Source organism: Ixodes scapularis, unplaced genomic scaffold, assembly GCF_016920785.2.
Source record: "Ixodes scapularis isolate PalLabHiFi unplaced genomic scaffold, ASM1692078v2 PGA_scaffold1__304_contigs__length_218370807, whole genome shotgun sequence".
In the NCBI taxonomy this organism is placed as follows: domain Eukaryota; kingdom Metazoa; phylum Arthropoda; class Arachnida; order Ixodida; family Ixodidae; genus Ixodes; species Ixodes scapularis.
Window position 1 is genome coordinate 49277792 of NW_024609846.1, and position 24478 is coordinate 49302269.

Consider the following 24478-nt stretch of genomic DNA (forward strand, 5'->3'; position numbering starts at 1 on the left):
GTACATGTACATAAAAGGTAAACATGATAAAAGTATCCTGATCAATAAATAAAACAGTCATTGTCAAGTGCAGTGTTGAAGATTGAGCATTCATGCTCCATTGAATGTCTGTTGAATGGGGAATGGTGCGCATGTAGAGTACAACCACTAACTAGCTCCAAACACTGAAGTTTGTAATGAAAACGAAAACAATGTTCTGCTTTGCGTCACTGCTTGTTTACTACGCAATCTCGTGCGTAGTATTCAGGTCCGTAACGACTACTAGCGAACAGCCGGCGCGTGAAGCTCATGCGATATAAACATTCGCCTCCCAATCGTTCCAACCCGTTACGCAGCAGTATTAATTACTGCTTGTGAATACCCCAAAGGACTTTAAAGAAATCGCGAATGTTCGGATTTGTAAGTTACAACTCTCTAATTTGCCCGAATTCGGCTGGAGGTAAATATGATATTTAAAAATGCAAAAAAACAAAAAACAAAAAACAAAAAAAAAAACACTTGTCTTAGTCAAAAGTTACGAAAGAAAACTTAAAATCCTATGTATTCTGATAAAAAAAAAAATTGTTGTGCGGGGGGGGGGGGGGGGGGGGATGCGGAAGGGAAAGAAAGTGTTCTCACTTTGCTAACGTTCTCTGTTTTCCTTTATCACCCACAAAAACTTTTGCTAGCTTTGAGAAAAAAATAACTGCCCAAAGAACTTTTTTTTTTTTTTTTGTGCGGCAAGTTTTTTTTTTTATTTGTACAAAGATTCACTACCTGGACGAACTTATATGGTGAATTAGTGTCGTAGCTTACAAATTCAGCTTTTACGCGCCTGAGGAAAAAAATAACGAAAAAACAGACGTCTACAGCTTGACACACGTCTGTTCGGTTGTTGCGGAACGCGCCGGAGAGCCTCAAAGCTTCGTGTTTGGGACTGACCCGCCGCGCGAAAGCGCCAGCACTGTACGTCACTGGCAGCGCGGCGTAGAGCAACGCCGCTCCGTCCACGGAGCCCCGATGACAATTTAGGCCTAGCGACGAGTGCGGGAGACCGCACGCACGCCGACAGCTGCCGAGTACGGCACCGAACGAGTTCACTCGTTTTCCAGTCGCTAGCTTTTGGGTATACAAGCAACGAGTACGGCACGGCATTGCGCACGCGCGGCGGCGGCCGCCGAGTACGCCACCGAACGAGTTGACGGGTTTTCCAGTCGCTAGCTTTTGGGTATACGCACTAACTCTTGCTACATATGCTGGATAACTACCACATATACGGAATTAAAACGAAATCAGTTAGCCTTCTATCTTTAGACGACTAGCGCAACAAAGGTAGGTGCCGCTTGGACTGTGTACTCGCTGAACGAGAACGATCTTGGCGTCACGTCCACATAGCGGCTGATTTCCAGTGTTGCCGGAACCTCGAGCGGCTAGTTTCGGTTTTGTCGGCCGCGCCCCAAACAAAACTTTCAGGCGTCATATCTTTAAAACTACGCGCAATAACGAGAAAAAAATTACACCTTGCAACTCAGGGGCGCTAACTGCACTAAAAACAGCCATAATCCCAAAATCGAAAGTATGGACCGGAGTTGCACTTTAATTGACAGAGAGTATGGGCTGCGTCATGCTAGGAGCCCTATGCACGCATCTCTGAAAAGCTACTGTTATGTACCAAGCGAGACAGGACACCTTGGTGGGCTTTGCGCGATGCGCCCCGCTTTACTGATTCAGATATGAAACATATCCTGTTCGAGAAGGCTCGGCGTAGAAGTGGCCGTGTCTCGCGTTGGCATGCGTAGGTGCGTTGACCCATGCTCGCGCGCGCACCGCGCACTTTCACGCTACCCACTTCAGTACACAACAACTACAAAATGTACTATCGAAATATGATACGCAGCCCACCATTAACACCGTGCTGGGCGGACGCTTTTCTTACGTTAGGTAAATTCAACGAGAAAAAAAGCGTCCACGTTAAATGAAAAGGTGCCATTTAACACGTGAGTGTTGCCTTCTGGGTGATGGATGTTTCTGCACGTGGCAAAGTAGTATTTTATGAAAAAAAAAATTAATGGCGTAAATGATATAGTTTACTTAGAACAGAGGTTTCCAACTTTGGCCCGCAGGCCAAATCCTGCCCGCGGAGGTCTACCGACCGACCAGTGGCTGGCGGCGGTCCTTTTAATGGAGCTATGCCCACGGCCCGCTTTCAGCAAGCCCGCTGCTACCGGTAGTGCTGCATGGGGCGCTAGCAGTAAACCTTCCGGCGCTGCTACAGCGCCGCAAGCTTTACAAAAATGTCTAAAAAGCAAAAAGAAAAAAAAAAAAGAAGGATAAAAATTGCTATTGTAATGCTTGTCCTTTCGTCATATTCTTAATTGGACATTGACATGGCCATTCTTATTCCCCTGTGTCTGTGTAACTCCGTAATATATCTGTGCAACTACGTGTATTGAAAGTCATTTACGTTCCCATGTATATTGTCCGTAGAGTTCTTTGTCGTATCTATTGCATAATGCTGCCCCGTCTATAGTGCCTAGCAAAGTTTCTACATGCTTTTTGATTTATGCCTAGAGGGTTTTCGCGGTTCCAATTATTGTGCGTCATAATTATTTAAATAATGTATTTCAAAATAGAATGCGTAAACTCGAACACATTTTGTGTTTTTAAATTTTTACTCTAACTTTTAATTTTTATCTATAGATTTATCTAGGATAACTCATTTTGTTTTTCCTTATTTATACTTATTTATTTCCCGGCTCCCGAGACAACGGCACATGCCCGATCCGGCCCCTTACTCAAAGGGTTCAGAGACCCCTGACTTTAAGCAAAAACGCACAGACCAAATTTATGATTAATTAGGTATTATCGCATTTCCCACAAAATATTTTAAAACATTCACGATGTTACAAACTATTTGCACCTGAACAGCGGTGGCTAGATGAAATATAATTGCACACGTTATAAATACTGCCGCGTACATGACCGAGAAGGAAAGCTTCTCCGTGCTCAGGTAACACGGGAAAAAAGCTGTAAAAACAGCTTAACGAGCCCCGAGCCACCTATACCAGCAATCGCGATGCAGGCATAGTGTTATTAGAGAGTTTTAGTAGATCGTTCCGATACCCCCGATAGCCCCGATAACGATACTATGCATGCGCAAGGGAGGCGGTGGCGGAGTATCGGGTATCGTTATCGGAGTCATGGGAACGATCTACTAAAACTCTCTATTATAATGTACGCTAGAGGTTCAACTGGCGCTAGTGTGGTGCTGCAAATTGAAGCAGACAGCAACCAGTCTGAAATTGACTTCCGGTAATGCATTTCTATGGGAAAAAACGAGTGCATTTTCTCTCTGCGCTCGATTATAAGAGCAAATATCACGAATAATTGTACGTACTATGGGCACATTGGAACATTTCTCAGTCACGCAGACGAAATAATTGGTCAGTTACGGCGTTTTTATTTTAAATTCCTGGCATGAAAAACGGTGCTAAAACTGCTTCGTACATGCATTTATGTGCACTGTCGGACACTGTTAGCGCGAACACGGCGTCGGCGCTTTCTAGCGTGGGGGATATACGTGCCAAACGAACGAAGGACACGTGGAAAATTAAGAGAGACTGGAAGAACTACGCTGGAACACTAGATTAGCAACTTTTTGCGCATGCAGATGATGAACATAAATTGAAAGCCACGTAATATAGTCCGATTTCCAATAAATAAGTACTGTTTTATTCTTTCTGCTCGTGAATATGTGCGAAGATGCTTGTTCTGGGTTCAAATCATCACTCGCACGCTCCAAATCTTTAAAAATAGGGAGAAGCCAGAGAACAGGTGCCCGATAAAAACTGCCCGACATGGGAAATAATAAAAATACACACCTTTTGTAGCCCACGTACTTTATTTTTTACGTGCGAATGTTTTTTTAACCAATCGTAAAGACGAGCACGACGGGGTCAATTTCATATAATGACAGGCTTATATATTAGCAATATATAAGCGCCGCCGGAATGCTAGCTAACCTTAAACACACTCTACATTCCTTTCGGTCGTTATGTCGCTTGGAATCGTCGCTCGTTTTTACATACCTTCCATGGTGCAGAGATTTGGGCCTGAAATACAGCGACGTTTAATATCGTTCAGTGGTAAAGAAAAATGCTGTAACTAAAGCAATTACGTTTTCCCAATATTAATAAAGGTATATAATATCCGGTACAACCGAAATAACAAAAGTTATTCATGTTATTTTCCGGCGAAGAGACAAAATGTACGCGCGTTTTCCCATAGTGATGCACAAGAGCACTGCTAAAGTAGACTGGTTGCTGTCTGCTTCAATTTGCCTCCCGGAAGTAGACACTAGCGCCAGTTGAACCTCTAGCGAACATTATAATAACTCTATGGATGCAGGCACTAATGATTTATACAAAATTAAAACATGACATCTGTACTACATGTTTGAGAAACTTTACAAAAAAAGAACTAACGCTATACAAGATAAGTAGTTTAAGTTTACTCCTCATTTTTTACTCTCTGTGAAAGATGAGGGGGCCGACATGACCTTGCAGAGTCAGTCTCGCCATATTTCACTCCCGAACACTCTATACTTCGTTTCAGCTTGAGCCCAGACGCAGTCAACGTTACGAGCTGATGGGACCAATCAGGTAGCATCATAAGCACCACCATCATGTTGTTCGTCCTGTTCGTGTACGTGTACTATCATCGCTGAGCCAATCATAAACAAAAAACGTCTAGTGACTTTCGTTTGAGCGCTGCTTGATTGCTCCCATTAGATTGTAGCGTCGTCTGCGTCTGGACTTGAGCTAAAACGAAGTTTGCAGAGCGCAAGCTCGTCTGCTTCTTGCACAGGGGTTGCAATGGTGTCAAAACGCCGAGCTCTTATTGGCTGATTGGAAAAAAAAAATAGTGGGTAGACCTTGAGGCATCTAGCATTCAGACCTACCCACTATCCTTCCAATATAAGCCAATAAGAACTCTGCGTCGTTCTGACGTAACCGAAACTCCTGCGCAAGAAGCAGACGATTTGCTCTCCGCATGGATCGAATATTCGAGATACCAAGCGTAGTAGGTAAGGAGCCGACCGCGGCCATGCTGATTCATTTTCTCTTGTCGCTCTCATTTCGCTCCAGTCCAGCTGCCATTACGACACTCGCCTTCGACGCTCGCTGCTGCTTTCTCGACGCTCGTTCATTCTTTTGTTCCCTGGCACAAGTTCGCCGATTAAACCTTTATTTTCACTTCATTATTGATCCTTTCTGAGCCTTCATCCCTGACGATATGAACGCTCTCTTGACATGCCATTAACACAAGATCAAATTGAGGAAGAAAAACATACGTTATGTGCGGGATGTTTTGTCGCTGTAACGTTTTGACGCTGTGTTGTTTTTGGCATGTACTCCTTTGTCGCTGCGCTGTATTGACGCAGTGCTGTTTCGTCGCGTGCTCTTTCGACGTGGCCTGTTTTGATCCTGCTGTTTTGTCGTGTGCTGTTCAGACATGTGCTGTTCTCTCGAGTTCATGTGACTTTCGAAAGGGTTTAATGTCATTTAGTTTTAGTAGACCAAAATTCTTGTTCCGCTACGTGTAGATAATGATCGTTACCTGTCACAGCGTAATATTAATAAAAAAAATACCACTTCAATATAATATTTTAAATCCGCCTAAAAGTCAAGATACTGCTTTTCTAGAGAAGCGCCTGCATGTTTTTTTTTTTTTTAAAGAATACCTTTGACTTTTAGTGTTAATTGATACTTGGTCTGTATACGCCTGGCAGGCCGTCCGGCTAACGCTGTTTACGCACGTAAAGCGATTGTTCATGATTACAGGTCTACTTGTTTTAGAAGCGAATTTTTCAATATATCGGAGCAAATACGTTACAGCGGAGAAGTTGCATTTATGTACAAGACGAGACGAAAACTAAAATGAAAGAAAGAGCCCTCGATGGATTCTTAGGGAATGTGTTAGCATGACCCGTACAAACGTTACGCAAACGTCTCCCTTTGGGAGACGCTAACGCTGACCCCTTCACTTTTCTCTTTTGGCTTTCTCTTTTGCTTCTATTTTGCGCTGCCTCTTTTTGGACTCGTTTCAAGGTCAGTGTTAGCGTTTCTCAAAGGGGGACATGTTTGATGTCTTGCCAAGGGTCATGCTAGCGGATTCCCTAAGAGTCAACCCTTTTTCATCCTTTTCCGTTTTCTGCCTGTCAGAGTACGTCGACGCACTTGGATGCGGTCATCCATATCACTCGTGGAAAGAATTACGTACATACCACTCGTGGAAGGAACCGCATCCATCTTTTTAAATGCACACACACACATCGCAGCTTACGCATCGCTACTATGAAAACCCAAAGCGAAGAACAACCAGCGCAGTCAGAGCTGCAACTATAGTACAACCGCATTCCACCGCGCCGCGGCGCAACGCCTCCTAGATAACGAAGCCGTAGCGCTGAATGAGGGCGTCGTCAGAGTAGGCCAACGCTGGGCACAGGTTGGACATGACGATTACGGCAACGTTCGGCTCAAACTTAACTCGAAGCCGAGCGCTGACGCAGCACTAGTTTTCAATCTGTGTCCAGCGTTGGCCTTCTCTGATGACGCCATCTTATTTCGCACTACGGCTTCGTTCTCTAGGAGGTGCTTCGCGGCGCCTTCTCTCTGGCGCCGAGCCAGCTGTGCGCGTGGTTTGCCGAAAACGAAAGGGCTCGTTTTGGTGAAAATTCGGCGGTGTCTGTCAGTTTGTCAGCGCCGGGGAGAGAGGTAGAGGTTGACGCGTGCTGACGTCAGCACTTCAGACCAAGGAGAGCGTCGCACGCCCTCTCCCCCTCTTTCTTCCTCTCTCCTCGGCGCTGGCAAACGAAATACACCACCGGGTTTTCGTCAAAACGAGCGTTCGAATACGATGTAAATGAAAAAAAAGTAGGTTTTATACGTTGATACGCATATCGGATACCAAAGATACGCTCCTATTGACGAAGCGGCTATGCTGTTAGTGTTCTGTTTTACATTTTAGCATTAATAAAAATAAAAATATCTGTGTCTTGTGGTCATTAAACATATTTACTTACATGTCTTGATGCAAGAGAGAACTTGACGCGTAACAAGAATGCATCCGACTGGTAGATTGAAGATGATTGAACGCTGGTGCTGCGGCCTCACGGACTGAGACATAAGGTGCGACGGGGAGAGTATTTATAGCTTGCAGCTTCCGACGTACTATATTTAAACTTCTTGGATATGGTTGGATTTTTAGAACTGATTTAGACACCAGATAAACTCAAATAATTAACCTCTGGATGATTAGCTCCTGGGGTACCCGGGTATGCCTGATATCTCATCTTCTGAGAGGCTCGCAAGTGAAAATGTATTCATGCTTCAGGGACGTTGCAATGGAATTTGGGGATATTGCATAGGAACAAGGAGAGGTTGAAATTGCTGCATGTGCGCCGGAGGTGGCTGCATGTTCGGTTCCAGCTGTGGGCTGTCCGGTTGCAGCTGTTGCGGCATGAGTGGTGGCAATTGTTGCATCGCACCAGGCGGCGGGTCGATCTGGTTGTAAATTGGTTGCCCATCAACAGCGATCGACTCCAAGTATTCATCGGGCTGCAACTGCTGGTGAATAAGCAGAATTTTTGACCTTTTTTGAGGCCAGCCTTGCTGCTGTGGTATCTGACCCTGCTGCTGTTGCTGATAAGTCAGCAAAGCCACTTGTTTCTGCAGCTCTTGATTTAATTCTTGTTGCTGTTCTAGCAAATATTGCTGATCAAAAGGTGGCTGACGTTGATACCTTACTTGGGGTAGTGCGTATTCGAAACCTTTTTTAGGTATTTGCGGTGGGAGTTGCAGCTGCTGCTGCAGCTGTTCTGTATAGCCTAGATGCAGTTGTTGCTGATTCAGAGGCAGGACTTGTTGTTGGGTGATTGCAGGAATCTGAAAGTGAGGCCCTTGCTGCCGTGTTGACTGAAACAGTGGGGGCGCGTTGGACAAATATAGGGGCAAAGTTTGCGACTGTGGCCCTGGTTGCTGCAGTAGTTTTTCCTGTGGAAGAAGGCTTGATTGCAATATTATCTGTTGCCACTGAGGTTGCCCTTTCGGCATAGTCATTCCTTCTTGACCGTACTGCCGTGGTTGCACCTGTGGAGACGGCTGTGTCTGCAGAATTTGTCTCAGCTGCTTTTGCTGCTCTTGTGGCAAAGCTCCTTTTACTTGCAGCCACACTGGGGACGGAAGCTGCTGTGGCTGTTGCGTGGGTGGCTGCTGTTTTTGCTGTGGAGGCTGCAGAGTAAGTTGGGGCTGTTGAAGAACTTTGTGTAGCTTGTGTATGTGCCGCGATATTGGTTTTCCCAGCTTTATTTGCTTTCTTTTTTTCTTGACTTGTGAGGCTCTTTTCGTCACCACTTGAGATTGAGGAGACAAGCTGAACTCCTCGGGAAAAACTTCCGATGGAAGGCGGTACCTGTCCGGTGGATACTCCGAGGAAACGCTCTCATCGACAGAAAAACTCTGCCCGCAGTCACAGCTATACCCAGATGACTCGGGGTGGCAGTAAACCCTAGAAGAGTTGCTGTCAGGCGGATGTCCTGGCAGGATTGTCTCATCATCACAGAACGTGGAGTTGGGACATGCCGGCGCACGAGAGCAGGAATACGACCTGCTGGGTGGGAGGAAAGACACACCGCTTTCCGCCGGAGTCATGTCTGGCTCAACAGGTTCCTCGGGGTAGCTGACGTTTATCACCACACTGCCTTTTCGGGGCGGAATGTTTATCGTCGACTGCGTTCCTGGCATCATATCAATAAAACGCCTTTGTATCGCTCTCTTTCTTCTGCCCGAAGTAGCCCTCTTTTCGCGAGAAGAAATCGATATCGTAGATCGCGTTGCCTGAATATCACGGCCAGGCTGCTGTGAGACCGATTTTTCGGGCATCTGCGCGAAACTGTCGTCCCCTCGAATAACGCGCACCGTCGATCCGGGAGGCCCCAGCGGGGAAGGTCCCACTATCGTGAAATTTAAATCTGTGGCACTGAGATTGCAGGTTTTCGATGCCTTCTCGCAGTATTTTGTGATGGCATTTAGAATGAAATTCAGCGCCTCTGGAGCTGGGGTCGTTTGATCAGTGGTCGGTGTAGAACACGGCGTCATGTAGACCGTCGTCCCTGTCGAAGGCGTCGAAGTAGAACGAAGCTTGCAGACGGAGCAGATGGAGCTAGTCGGAACAAGTCGAGCGTCCTCGAGAGGAGCAGCTTTACTCTTCCTTGATTTTCGATTCTTTTCAGCTGCTCTGGCATCTAAAACCTCGGGCTCGATGGAAGCAATCGTTTTCTTTGGTTCAGACTTTTTTTCTTCCCCGCTAGAGGTTTCCAAGGATGACGACAATTCATCTGAACTAGCTTCTGATGGTGTCCCTTCTCCTGGAGTACTGCCGCCCTTCTTTTTCTTCCGTTTCTTTTTTTCTTTCTGTTTGCTTTCTTCGTCCACCGAAGCAATTGCTGTAGCGGGAATCAACTCAGCTAATTCTTTATTTTTCTTTTGTTTCTTCTTCTTTTTAGTTTTTGTTTCCACCCCAACCTCGACCACTTCGGTTCCGATGTCGCCCGGTGGCACCTGCACTGGCAAGGTTGCGGCTGGAAGTCCCTGATCTATGATAGCCTGTTGTAAAATGGCTTCCTCCAGGGAAAGAGGTTCAAGATCTGCACCTCCCTTCGTTCTTTTTTTTCTTTTGCGCTTGAACTGTTTACTTTCGTCTGCAGATCCTGACGCCTGAGCGGCCATGTCTCCATCAGGAGCAGGGTTAGATTTGGGGCGCAAGAATTTGCCCAGGCGGGCCAGAGGGGAGGTCGCTGATGAGGATCTATCTTTCTTCTCTTTACTGCCTCTTTTTTTCTTTTTTCTTCTTTGGTCGTATTGTTCCTGCACCATCTCTGTTCCCGGTGTAGGGTGCTCTGCAAGAGGAGCTCCAGGGAACAGCTCCTGAGGCGGGACACCATCTCCAGGCAATGCTTCCATTCTGTTCGTCTTTGACATTTTCGATTTCTTTTTTTTGCTCCTAGTTTTCCTCTTTGGTATAGTCAACTTTGTCTCAGCCGTTGGTGCTTCTCCAGAGGGAGTCAAAGGAGAACTGTAAAAAGATTGTGGCTCAGGAGGAAGTGGAATGCCCATATCTTTCTCTTTCGTGCTACCTTTTCTCCTTGCGGTGTCTGCTTCCGGCTCGGCGAGAGGGTGGCCTGGGGGCGGAGCTTCTACAGGAAGTGCTTCAGGAAAAGGGACGTTCCCCGGATGTCCTTTCATTTTCTTCTTGACTCTTTCTTTACTTTTTTTCTTTTTTGTTTTTTTCTTCATCCCAAAATCAAACCCCGCCGGGGGAACTTCCTTGCTGGCTGCAACCTGTATAAGAGGCTTCTTCTTGCTGCCCCATTTCTTCTTCCCCTTTCTTTTCTTACTTCCTTTCTTCATGGAGTGTGCCGTTATCGTTTCTTGACCAAAAGCACTCACCGGAGGAACCTCCTCTGTATGTGAAACCTGCGGAAGAAGCTCCAGCTGTGGGGCCTGTTCAGGTTCTGCCCTCTTCTTTTTTTTCTTGCTGCCTTTTTTTCTTCTTCCCCTTTCTTTGCTTCCCATTTTGGTAGCGTTCTCAGCAGGCGGATCTAGAGGAAGGGCACTGACTTGTCGTTGCTCATGGGTAGCATCCCTGCTTTTTGGTACTTCCGCCGCTCAGACGATGACCTATTTTTTGTCTTGCTCTTAGCACTCTTCTTGAAGTTTGCCTCCTCCCGGCTGCTTCTTCTCCTTCTTTGACCTCTACTTGGGATCTTCGGTTGGTCTCAATTTTGTTTTCTTTTTAGCGTCGTCGTCAGCGACAAGTTTGTCCACTAGCTTGATATTTGGAGCCTGGCTTGCTTTACCTGCGATCGACAGCGAGACACGGTGTAGACCAGGCGGATGGCTCAACATCTACGGTCTGCATAAAATACGGTAAGTGCAGAAGGAACAAAGCTCTTTGTTCCATAACAAGATAGCACTACAGTCAAGCGAGCCTGAAAAAAGCCTCAGGGCACAGAAGAAGAAAAGCTGCACAAAATCGGTGTCTTTTAGTGTCAAGTTTTTTTCACTGCACCATGGAACAACATTGAGTTTGAGCTCCGTCAACGAGCAAAAGAGCACTAGAACATGATGTTACAGAGTCAGAAACGTAATTTGTACTTCGCAACTACTATGCGAATAAGAGCGGATTGTTTTTTTTTCTTCACTTTTCTGCAAAGTTTTTTCCTTTTCCACTGTGATGCATATACAGTGCTCCAACATGTCAGCCGAACCCAGCTCACTAAAGGGATACGAGCACTGCGTCACTCGAACTTCGCTCGGTATTAATCTGTCGGCAAACATTTGGATTTCAATAGTCCATACCGGAAATGGGTGTTTCAACTATTCCTGCGCGGGTATATTTCAGAGCCAAAATATATAATACGAGGCTTTATGACTGTTCTTGCGATCGAAAAAAAGGGGGGGGGGGGGGTGCATCTGAGATATTTAACGCGAAGGCGCACTCCAAGAGAATGGCAAATAGCCCGTAAGTTGAAGGCTTCATTATTTTGGATTTGTGATACCACGATGTGTTTACCTCCACCGTTCTCTTCTGAATTAGCGGTGCGTATTAATTTTTGTTTTATATACGTGGCATTAAGCATGACCGATCCTGCGTAGATCAAACTAACACATGATGGTTTTTCTATTGTCAGTAATTATTGACACTTGCTCAAGGAATGGATTGATCAAGAATCTGATGGAACGAAAGCAAAGCTTACCTGTAGAAATCCAGGGTAATGTTAGTCGTCCGCGACGTTTGCCAATATTCCGGGTCCTACGGGAGTCTAACCAGGCGAGGGAGCCATTTGGCCACCCCACGAGCGTGGAATGGGATCTCGAGCGAACGACCGCTTTTGTGGGCAGGATTGCTATCGAGCTCATTGGGCGTGCCATATGTGCCGCTGAATAGACCGATCTGACTAGCCGGTTTAGCGACGCCACTACTGCCGCAATGCATCGATGGAATTTTAGTCTTTCTGCACGTGTGAGAACGTAGCTGAAGCTCTGCGCGCACACTGCACGAGACCGTACAAATCGTCTCGAGCTTACCTTACCTTCTGTGAACTAAAGTTACGGCGGCTTCACTCATGCACCGAATGCTTGGTGACATCTCTCTATTCGCTTTGCCGCCAAGAATGGGCTAGCGCATACCAGCTTGGAGCACGTGGAGCGAAAGCTCGCGCTGCAGAACCCAGGGATTTTGGGTTCAATCTCCACCCCTGCCCGTTTCGGCCTGGATGAGCATCGTACCGGCGTGTGGTCCTGTATCACTACTGCGTGGTGCACGTTAAAGACCCCAGGGTAGGGGTTTTACTGCACTGGATAAATTTCTCATCCACAGCGAGTTACTCGGCGCAACTTTGAAATGACTGACCAACTACACGCTGTCTAAATATCCACACAACCCTAACTAATATGCGATCTCACTTTAGATGGTCCGCGAAAATCGGTTTCTCAACGTATCGCGCTCGGATTTACTACTGAGGTGCCCGAAGGTGGTGCATTCGTTAATGGAGATTATGAATGCTTAAAACCTCCGAAGTCAAAATCGAAAAAAAAGCGTATTTTCTTCGTAGAAAAAAGCATACTTAAATATTTTCTCTAAAAAAAAAAAAAAAATGGCAGTGTTATCAGATGCATTTAGTGGTCGCACACTTGACAACAGGGCTTGGTGCGTGCTGACGAGAGTAGAACAATGGGGGCGTAGATGGAACATTGACACGTGATTATGGCAGCAGCACTGTTAGATACAGAAGAGGACGAACTGCTTCCTGCTAAGAGAAATATGCTTATAAAATGGGTGGATACAGCACAAAGGAAGTGGAATCAAGAACTAGTTGCATGAGTAGCGACCTGAGGACGCCATTGTTGAATATTGAAGACTACTTCGGGTGCTTTCGATGGCATGCCAAAATAACTTAGTGAAGTAGAGAGTTCAGCTAGTTGGTAAGATGACGTCATTTTAAAACAGAGCACAAAAAGGAAGGAAGGAAAGATAAAAAAATCACAAAGCGCTGCAACGGGGTCGATGAAGGGAAGGTTGGAAAGGTCCCAAAGAAGAGCTCGTTGATCAATAAATGATCTGTGGTAAAGTGACTGTGCACTTTTTTAATATGATGTAATCTTACCAGCTAGCTGAGCTCTCCACTTTACTACAAATTATTTCTTGTGCAACGAGCTATCCTTTGGACCTTTCCAACCTTCCCTTTATCGACCCTGTTGCAGCGCTTTGTCTTCTGTTCTCTTCTCCTCTCTTCTCTTCTCTTCTCTTCTCTTTTTTTCTCTTCTCTTCTCTTCTCTTCTCTTCTCTTATCTTCCCTTCTCTTCTCTTCTTCACTGCCTGTGCGCTGTTTGAACACAAGTTAGGGGATCCAGATGCTCCCACCGTTATCTCGCTGAGCAAAATCCGTGAAGTTGCCGAACACGCTAGTAAAATACCACCAATTGCAAAGAGATTTCACTCTAAGGCGGAGAGCTTTTGTGCAGCCCGAGCAAACGCTCCCCCATACCCCTGGAATGTCTACGTCAGCATAATTACACGAGCAGCTTTCGTGTCCATTCTCGGTTTAGTTTTAGATTTTCACGACAACTGCCTTACCACCCTTAAAGGGGTCATGAAACGTAATTTGACTGGAATGTTCATGACTTTGCAGAGACGTAGTGGTCCTAGTTTGGCCCAAGCATACTCGATTCAGAAGCGTCTTTGTCGCGGTGAAATAGACCCTTTCCGAAATTAAGTCTGGCCACTTTGATCGCTATCATTATCTGTGGAAAGGCATCTGTGCCATACGAATGGCGGCCTTCTAGTGACTCATAAAGGAAGACGTTGAAGATGCTTCTAAGCGGATGACGCGAGGCCTGTACATTCGGGGGGTCAGTACGACGCGACGTAGGAATGAAACACAAGAGCTACGTAAGCGTTTATTTCTAATAACTCAGATTCAGTCAATCTGCAGGCGGCACACAATTGGCTTTAAAGCATTTTCGTGTATAGAATTTTCCCGAGGCATTTGAGTGGGTTGGAGCTTTGTTATGAATGCAGGTTCTTGGTCACCATCAAACTGAAAGTGATCGAGAAAGAACTCACACTGAAGAATTCCCAGCGTGCCATTGACTTGCAAAAGTGACGGTGCCGACACAAGTTCATTTCCGCCATCGATATGGCAAAAGCTAAACTGCTTTACGAACCACCAGATAGCACTGAATTTCGGAAAGGGTCTATTGCGAGAATAAAAGGGGACAATTTCTTTCCGTCTTGCCTTCGCAAAACTTGATTGCGTAATTGCGGGATCGAAATCAACCGCCTGACGACAATCGAGCGCGGTTGATGGATTACAAAACCTGGCAGATCGTCGCGTGCCGCGGCCGCCAAAAGTGCAAAGGTAGAGCGGCAGACAAAAGTCATGTAACGGGCGCCCCGCTGCGACGAGACGCCGAAACACACTAGTCCCGAGCGATGAAATGTCCGCTCGTGCTTCTCGCGTTCCTCAGGCTACGGCTTATTTTCTCGTCGGGTTTGAAAACCACGTTCCCAGTCCTCACCACTTCAAAAGCTGTGCGCTGAATGCCAGGCTCCCCGAGAAATACTCTTTGCTATCAGATCCTCGCGCTCCAAATCTGCGACCGGGCACGGTACTCTTTATTCAAAGTGATGATGAGTGAGAAGAAATTGAATGGACATATAACATACAGGAAGACAACGTTATCCGAATATATAAAAATAAAACGATGAAAACAGAACATTTTTCACCCTCTCATTTTGAGACATTCAATACAAGTAGAAAGTATAAAAAAAGAAAAGAATGAACTAAAAGTTTCCAAAGCACCTACAGCAGAGGCGTCATAACAGTGGTGTAGTGTAGTGTGTGTTTGTGTGTGTGTTCTCATAGGTATACGAGTAAGTCAACTTACACTCTACATTTAACCCTCATTTTTTTAACATTTTGGGTTACGGCCCTGTGTACAAATTCGGTATATGTGTGCGTGTGCGCGTGTTTTTTTTTTTTTCAAGTCCCGGGTGGCGGGCTGGCAGGCGCACTCGCGTACGGGTTTTAGCCTTTCTGCACAGCCGTGCACGCCATCCAGGATCAGATTTTTGTATGCAAATAAATATTATTATTATTATGATAAAAAAAAAGAAGGAAAATAGTTTAACTGAGAACGCGAATAAAAATATTTACTATTTATTTATTTATTTGAACACTTTTAAAGGCCCTAGAGGGGCATTACAGAGAAAGGGGATACATGTAACATTTGCATAGTTGCCCAATCTTATAAAAACAAATATAAAAAGGGATACATAACCATGCTAAACAGAGCTTAATGAAGAAGAGACTAATAGCATGCCTCATGGTCACGCACACAGGCAGCTCAATCACGCACAAAAAGATACAGTTGCTGCTCAAGAACAGAAGAATAAACACACAACGATTGTCACGGCAATGATTCGCGCATTAATGCCACAAAAACGTCGTGGTTACTGGTAAGTAATTTCTCTTGATAGCCCACTTCAGTCGGTCGTAGCCTGTGGGAGTGGGGAGAATTTATACAAGTTAGGCTCTGGTGAAGGGAAGATAGAATTTGTTAGGGTGAGGATAGCTGTGGGTACAGCTGTGGGGTGGGGTGGGGACAGCTGTTGAGACAGCTGTGAGACAACAAACCAAATTTTATTGTTGGTTTTTGATCAGCGATGTCGAAGAAGACGATTCGAAGGCCGCTGCTCGTGCGATTAAAGGGCTGGCACGGCCGGACTAGAAGCGCGCGCTCTCTCTTCTTACGGCCTTTGCAATCGCCTGGGATTGTTTGTTTGTTTGTTTATTTCTGGGGTGACGGGAAAGGGTGGACACCAGGAGATTGTGGGCCTCCGTTGATGGGGCGAGTCACTACCTGGTGGATTAGGGAAGGGGATGAAAAGGGGAATAGGAGAGAGTAAAAGAATGAGAAAAAGGGCAATCGTTGCATACTGTGAGTGCTATGCAGAGAGGCTCAAGAAGGAACAGTCAATGGCATGTTTTCTCCGTGTGTAGTTCACTTGCTTGCCGTCGGGGGCGCAACCACCTCACCCCTCTCGTAGAGTCCCTTCAAGCTGCTATCAACTCATTAGTGAGTTTGGGTGCGCCAGCGCCGCCTGTGTTAGCTGTTCACTACTAGTAACATAGGTGATCCTCAGTTCGTCTAATTGCAAGGCCAGGATCAATGCGGACTTCATTATTCAAATCCTAGGTTCCTGGCACCTCTGGACAACATTGTTGCTTTTTTTTTTTTTAAGTCTGTTAAGCACCTTCCGCGTGTAAATGTGCACGAAGTTCTGCAACTACTCATTGCACCCTATCTTGAAGACGCGCCAATCCTAAGTTGCCCAGAGGGCATTGACAACAGTCACTCGAAGCGCTTGGCTGGTTCACTTTGCAACAAGTTCCTCAGAATGCTTCTGATTAACCATGCAAAGATGGTCACGGACAGAAACGGAAAATCAGCTGGATATGTGCACAAGCCCTCGAGGGAGCGCTTTAGGCTGTAATATGCACTGTGCGAACATTGTACAGACTACTACACCCTCGTCTAGAGCAGCTGACCGACTTCATGTGCGGCCCATGAAATGATAATGCAGACCACGGCAATAGATAAATTGGGCCTGCTTACATTTCACGAGAGTGTACGAATTATTTATCATTTAAAGTTCCTCCTCGTAGAAGGGGTCCGTCTCCTCCTGTTCTTGAGTTGCAACAGAAGTCCTGGAGGTAAAGACGAGTATAGCTTTTCCGCAACTGCATTCGCTGTCTCTACTTATTACTTTTTACTCCCGAATTTCTCGGAGATGTGAGTCAAATATTCACCGTTTTGGGCTCATCAGAAGCGCATTAGATAGTGGCTGAGGGTCTAAACGTAAGGATCATGTGTCAGAGGCTATAAAAATCTCGGCCGCAAGTTGCAACAGCACTGAGATACACTGTCAAACGCGCTCTGTGCAAACGGCCAAGGGTAGCCCAGGGGTGAGGTGACAGCGCCCCCCGCGAATTGCGGCGGGAGGTGGCGATTGCCCCAATTGCAAAGGCCGTAAGAAGAAAAAGAGAGCGCGCGCTTCCAGCCCGGCCGTGGTACTGGTAAGAGCAAAGCGCTCATGTCCAGACGTGCATGACGAGGTTCAATTTCTTTGTTATGCCGTGTTAGTAAACACCGGGCTGTGGGGACAACGAGCTCGATAAACCGCCCCCTATAGTTCTATCTCCTGCCCAATAGCGTAGCGTCATGATTGATCCGAACGCTCAAATGACCCTAAAATGTCAATCCCAACCTTCGACTATGGCCGATCCGGGAAGTGGCGTAGTGTATGTACATCCTGGAACTTTTGTCAGCCGGTTTGCAAATCTAACAGGCATGGATGGCCTGTTCCACTTGGTTGTCCATTCTCGGCTACCAGTGTAACTCCTGGGAGCTTTTGCGCGTCTTTACTATCCCGGGATATCCCCTCATGCGGCTTTGCGGTGAGAGGAACTTGAAGTTCTTGTGGTAGGAGGAAGCGGTCGTAGCGCAGGGGATGCCGTCGTCCATTGCAAGGTCATCCCTCACGTCGTAGAATGGTGTGACATCAGAGGACAAGGGGCGTCTTGGAGGTTACGCTGATGTAGCGTACGACATGACCTCAATCGAGACTGTGTATGTTAGCTGTGGCTTCCTGTAGCTCCACTTTAGTTTCGCATTCGTTGTGCAATGCAAGAAAATACATTATTTCTTTATCGAATTCGGTGCAGCCTTCATCTTCCGGCTGTGGAAGGCGAGATAGTGCGTCAGCCACTTGATCTTCAGTTACGCGTTGAAATTCGACTTGAAAGTCGTAGCCTATAGAAGACATGTCGACCATCTTGCGATTCGAAGTGGTCGATGGCCTGAACCACGCGGTGCTAATAGAGTCACCAAACTTTGATGGTCAGTGTTAAAAGGGAAACGTCGGCCCCACAGGTAGTTGCGCCATCGTTCGCACGCCCGCAGGCACGCGAGTGCTTCCCTTTCACTCACGGAGCATTTTCGCTCTGCAGCTGGTAGTGTGCGGGAGGCAAAATCGACTGTATGCATCTCTTTCCTATTGCGCTGTTGGAGGACAGCACCAAGGCCATACGCAGACGCATCTGTGGACACGACTATGGGCAGGCTTGGGTCAAGCATTTACAGGACTTTTGTTGATGACAGCAGTGTTTTTATCCTCTTAAAGTTGATGTCAGCTTCAGTATCCCAGATGAAATGGATGTCTTCTCGCCAAAAAAGTGCGCAGTGGCTCGGCTTCTTGCTGGAAGGAGAGGGATAAAACGGCTGTAGTACTCCACCATTCCGAACGATGAACGGAGTTGTGAGATGTCCGTGGGAAGATTCGGAAAAATCATATTGCGCTCATCACGACACGAGTTCAAAGCGCCGCACCTCGACTGTCTGAACGTTGACGAGCATCACTCGTTTTAAATACGTTCACGCCGAACGCTGACGCGGTCCTCTTGTCCAAGCCATGCTCAGAATACGTGATCGAGAAATCGCGGACAGGCGATGGTGCGGTCACTTTGAAAAAAGGCTAGAAAGCCTAGTACTCCGTTTCAGCTTAAGTTCAGACTCAGCCGACGCTATGAGGTAATGGGACCAATCAAGCAGCGTCAGAAGTCAAGTCGCTGGACCTTTTTTGTTTACGATTGGTTCAGTGACGACGAGACACGTAAAAAAGCACGACGAATACCATAATGGTGCCCTTTTGACGTTTTCTGATTGGTCTCATCAGCTCGTAGCGTTGGCTCTGTTTTGACTTAAGGTGAAACCAAGTATAGGATTGTTTCGTTCGTTTGAGGCGCTTCCAGATATTTTTTCGTATCCTAAAATATGAGAAAAATATTCCCTGGAGAAGGCGAACAAGAAGGACAAAGGACAAACACAAATCTCTAAACACAGCTAGGGGACCGGTGCGCGACCGAACAAATCCGCTTGGTCCCTCGTGTCTCTCTTGTTCCCCTTCTTCAGAGATTTTTTTCGTCATTCTTGTCCAGCTCGCTTGCACCTTTGCATTTAATTGCATTATAATTAAATATGACACTTTTAGCAAAGGGGTTTGTATTTTTGGTTTTTTGTACAACTTTAACGGAACGTATGATGACGGATTTGTTCTTGGTGTCGGCGTCTAGACTCAGGTCTTGTGAAGTTCGTACGCTGGATATATTGAGTCAATGCAGAAATACGCACTACTTCGGAAAAATGGTAGGAGTTTTCATCGAGCACCACAATCCGTCCAATAAACCGGACAGGGGTTCTTTTTCAGCAACGTTTATCGTAAATGCAGTCACGCCTAAATATGCCGCTGTAAAAAAACAACAACGAAAAAAAAAAAAAAAACCGCAGCAGAGAGTAGCGTAATTTAAAAGGGGGTAGTGTGCAGCGTGCCTCTGGACGGAGTTACTCGCTAAAGAGTACCTTTACGTTTTGGCGCAACTCTGATAAAGCATGTGCCAGTTTTCCCGAGTTAAAAAATGTGCTACAGTGTAAGAATGTCATTTTGCTCAAGTTCATGTATTGAAAAATAATTAACAATGCCTTGATTGTACGGTCCTCTCGATTGCAATAAATTGGTGTCACATTTGGGATAGAAGTTTCATGACAAAACAACTTTCTTGAGAGACCATATTCACAGTTAACGGGAATTTTCACCAGGCTTCTCCCTCAAACCATGCAAAAACGATATGCTAAAACTCCTCAATGCATTATTGATTTTCATTATAACATATCGCGCATCGGTAACATTGATACCTAAAGCCGCGGTCACACTGTATATACATATTGAGCGGCGTCGACGTCGGCGTCGGCGTTACCGCTCTATGCATTATGGAAAATGCACCCTAATGACATCACACGCGACTTCACGAGGGTCCCGCGCGTTGCATTTTGGGACGCTTCCCATAATGACGGCACCTGTAACATCACGAGGGTCACGAGTGACGTCACGAGGGTCCCGCGCGTTGCATTATGGGAAACGTCCCATAATGCAACGCGCGGATCTCACTCGTGACCCGCGCCTTGCATTATGTGACGTTTCCCATAATGACGTCACGAGCGTCCCGCACGTTGCATTATGGGAAACGTCCCATGATGCAACGCGAGGGTCATGTATATATATATATATATATATCGCACAATTGAAATACCTCAAAGGAGGAGGAGGAGGAAAGGAGGGGAGAAGAGGGTATGGATGAGAAGGAGGGTGTCACAGGGTTCTTTGTGGTTAACAATCGACAAGATTCAATGTCCTTCGTTTTTCTTAAAACATGTATTTACAAAAGAAATCAAAGAGTTCACATGGATATACTAAAAGAAATAGGAAAACTTAGTAAAAAAATGGAAGGAAGGAAAACGCAACAGTCACCATGTCTTTGAGTCACCATGCGCAGCAGCGGGTGTTGTGTCTGGGGCTGTCGTTGTCGGCCGACGGTTGTGGCAGGCAGTCAGGAGCGGGAGCGGTTGGCTTCCGTCGGCGGCCCCAAGAGTCACCGCAACCAGTGCTCGCGCAGTAGGAAGCCGGGCAGCGTAGGTTTCTATGCGCTGCCCTCGCTGGAACAGGCTGCTGGTCAGGCAGTAGGAGGCCGCCGATTGCCCTGGCCGATGGTGTCGTTCCACCCTCTGGACGTTCTCTTCGGCCCGTCTTCTTCCACGCCCTTTCTGCACGCACTCCAAAATCCTTCTTCTTCGTCATCTTTCTTTCTCCCTCTGAACCGATCCATGGTTTTTTTTTTTTTTTTTATTATTGGGAAGAACAACAGAGAGTTTAGCCAAAACACGTAGTCTGGCAGGCTACTCTGCATGGGAAGGGAGGCGGGAAGAAAGGTTGCAGAAGAATGCAGAAATGCAGGGAAGGCAGGGATACAGGTTCAGATTTTCACATATCAGTCATAGGGTTGTAATGCTGAAGACACCAACTCACACCGTCACAGATGAAGAAACGAAACGTCGTTGTACCGCAGAAACACTGAGTCATTGCTCACTATTGTCCATAAACACACACGAGATATAAATGAGTTAGTGTTCACTTTCAGTTCACGTCGCCTCACGTAGGCTGTACGTATATAGTTAAACGATTCCCGGTAAAGTTAAAGTTGGTCTATCAGCCCAGTTTCTTCGAGAAAGTTTGTAAACGCGTCTAATGGTCCTCGTTGCTTATCTTGCGGCTTCCAAGTTTCTAGCATGTTTTTAAAACTGTAAGCTTCGCCATAAAGTTGTTGTAAGGTGGCCTGTAGTGTCCACCTTGCGTCATCGAATTTAGAGCAACTTGTAAAAATGTGATTGAGATCTTCGGGTATACCACACTGTTGACAATTCGGGCTAGCCGCGTGGCCATACCTAAATCTTTGGAGATTTGTATATGCGACATTAAGACGTATGCGGTGGTAAAGGGTCTCGAGCTTCCTTGGTAAATGTTTTGGAGATATTCCTTTTAGAGAAGGATCGATTCTGAAAAGTGGCTTGTAATGATAGTCTGGTGACTTCCAAAGTTTTCTAAAGTCCTCTCTACCAAGTGACATAATTAACGATCGAGCGTCTGTTTTCGTAAAAGGTACGGTGTCCGTGGTTTGTAATAGGTGACCATTAGAGGCAGCAGCATCTGCAGCCTGATTTCCAGCTATTCCGGTGTGCCCCGGAATCCACTGGAATACCACATCATGCCCGCTTCTTTTGAGCTCTGCGTAGCTAAACAAAAGCTCAAAACACAAGTGTGGGTTGGATGAAGAGGTGAGGGAATGCTTTAATGACTGCAGCGCAGCCCGTGAGTCTGTCAAAATTGCCCACTTTTGTGAAACTGTTTGAGAGTGGATGAATTGGAGTGCCATCTTAATTCCGTGTAGCTCCGCAGTTGTTGAAGGGACATTGTGTGACAGCTTGAAGCTACGGGTTGTATTGAGAGTTGGTATAACTATTGCAGAGGCTGATGTACTAGTACGTGTAGAGCCATCTGTGTATATATGCACACGGTCAAAGTATGCATAGTGAATATGACTGAGCGTCAATTGAAGTTGAATTACTTGCGACTGTGCTGCTTTTTGGATGAGACCTGGCACATTCATAAAAACTTCTGGGACATGCAGTGTCCAGGGAGGGCAGGATGGGGTTTCATAATACTTGGCTGAAGGAGGAATATTCTTTTGCAGTTCATCCACGGCTTTACCGAACCCAGAGCTTGGTCTTTCACGATTCAAATTTATGAGATAATGCCGCTTGTGTCGAGATTTGTGCCTTAGGTGTATTCTTAACGTTTCTTGCATGCGCATTGTTGTCAAAGGAAGTGCTCCAGCTTCTGCAATTGTGCCAACATTTGAAGTTCCACCAGGGACGCCAAGACAAATTCTTAAAGACTTATTTGCCTCTGCCTGCAGACTCCTAAAGTTCGTGGCAGAAATGTTCTGCAAAACTGGTAGGCTGTACCTGATGAGAGAATTAATTAAAGAGTCCTGTAATTTCAGCATAGATGTGCAAGACTTGCCCCAAGTCCTTCCTGTAAGGCAGCGAAGGATATTGGACGCGGAACCAAGCTTCGATTTAAGGTATTTTATATGTGGTGTCCAGGTCAGGTTTTTATCGATTAAAAAACCGAGAAACCTATGTGTTGGTAGGTATGGGATGAGATTTCCAGCAAGGACTAAAGGAAAACGTTTCATCGACATTCGTGTGAACGCCATGGCCACAGTTTTTTCGGGAGATAGGCACATTCCCCGTTCTCGTAAATATAGGCTGATTTCAGCAAGAGCGTGCTGAAGTCTCCGCTGGCTGACGAAACGATTAGCGTGTGTCGACCACATACAGATATCATCGGCGTAAATCGAAAGCTGAATATGCCTAGGGAGCTTCCGGCGTAAGGATACAAGCGAAATATTGAAGAGCGTAGGACTTAGTACTCCTCCTTGTGGTACACCTCGCTCCACTGTGTGGTCTTCCGTGTCTCCGTCAATTGTCTGCATAAAGATAGTTCGCTCTTTAAGGTAGTCTTTCACCCAGTTAAAAACATTCCCCCCAAAACCATGCTCAGCCATTGCAGACAAAACTGCTTCGTGCGTGATGGAATCGAAGGCCTTTTGGATATCTATGAAGATAGCTAGAGTTTTGCTTCTATCGGCAATGCCTTGCTCGACCGAACTAACCAGATCGACTACGCTGTCTGTGGCAGAACGTTCAATACGAAATCCAGACATTTCTTCAGGATACAACTTGGATTTTTCGATGTACCATGTCATTCTTGAGAGGATCATTCGCTCCATTATTTTGCACACGCAACTGGTTAGCACGATTGGTCGAAATGATCCCAGGTCAAGAGGTGAACGTCCAGGTTTCAGAACGGGGATGATCTTGCCTCGCTTCCAATCTCGTGGAAGCACGCCTGTAGAAAATGATTGGTTATAGTATTCGAGTAGTCTGCGTTTTGAGTGCTCATCCAGCCGTGAGAGTGCCGAGTAGGTTATTGCGTCAGGACCAGGTGACGATTTCTTTTTTGAGTCCTGTAGTGCATGACTCAGCTCTGCAAGAGTAAAGGGACAATCGAGAAAGATTTCGTTTGATGACGGTGAATGAACAACATGGCGTTTTGGACATTGGATATAGCTTGAGCTTCGAGTAACAAGGCGACAAAATGCCTCAGCAATTTCAATATCTGTAGATCTCTCACGCAATGCGAGGGCCCTAAATGGGTATTGTTGTTGAGCAGGCGCTCTGATTCCGCGGATCACTCTCCACAGTTGAGACAGATGTTTCTTTGCATCTAAGGATGAGCAGAGCTCTCTCCATCGACGTCGGCTAAGAGCGTCAAGATGTTTGCGTACCTTTTTTTGTGCTCTCCGGACATTGCGGTAGTCCTCAGGATCTTTTGTGCGTCTAGCTTTTCTTTCTGCTTGTCTGCGGATTGCCCGTAACCTTTCGTACTCTATGTCTACCTCTGTTCGATTGAAAGGCAGGGTTATTTTCCGAGTCGCCTGCAATATGCAGTTTGTTAGGGAAGGCAATAGCTGATCATTGGTTGTTGTTGCTGTAATTAAATCACTGGCGAGCGTAGAGAACTTGTCCCAATCAGTAACAGATATAGAATGTGGTTTTCTGCTTTTGTCAAAGCCACGGACAAACGTCAGGACCGGCATGTGGTCACTTCCCCTGGTCTCAAGATCAGTTGACCAGGCAACATGTTTGACATAGCTAGCTGACACAAATGTCAGATCTAGAACGCTACTGACAGTTTCTCCTCTATAAAAGGTTGGACTCCCGTCATTCAACAGGACTAAGTTCAAACTTTCTGCGAGTTCACTGATCTGGCACCCTCTTTGGTCGTTCCGGACGCTACCCCAGAACTCATGATGGGCATTAAAGTCACCGCATAAAAAATGCGGAGAGGGGGTACT

At 46.2% G+C, this 24478-nt stretch overlaps 1 protein-coding gene across 1 annotated transcript in view; it reads right to left on the reverse strand.

The window, feature by feature from the left end:
* LOC120851100 (flocculation protein FLO11-like) overlaps positions 1 to 24478 on the reverse strand; it is a 46397-nt gene that overhangs the window by 20075 nt on the left and 1844 nt on the right. The window contains exon 2 of the mRNA XM_040223653.2: positions 7432 to 8392. Within this exon, the coding sequence (XP_040079587.2) occupies positions 7432 to 8392 (961 nt within the window). The remainder of the gene's footprint in view (positions 1 to 7431; positions 8393 to 24478) is intronic.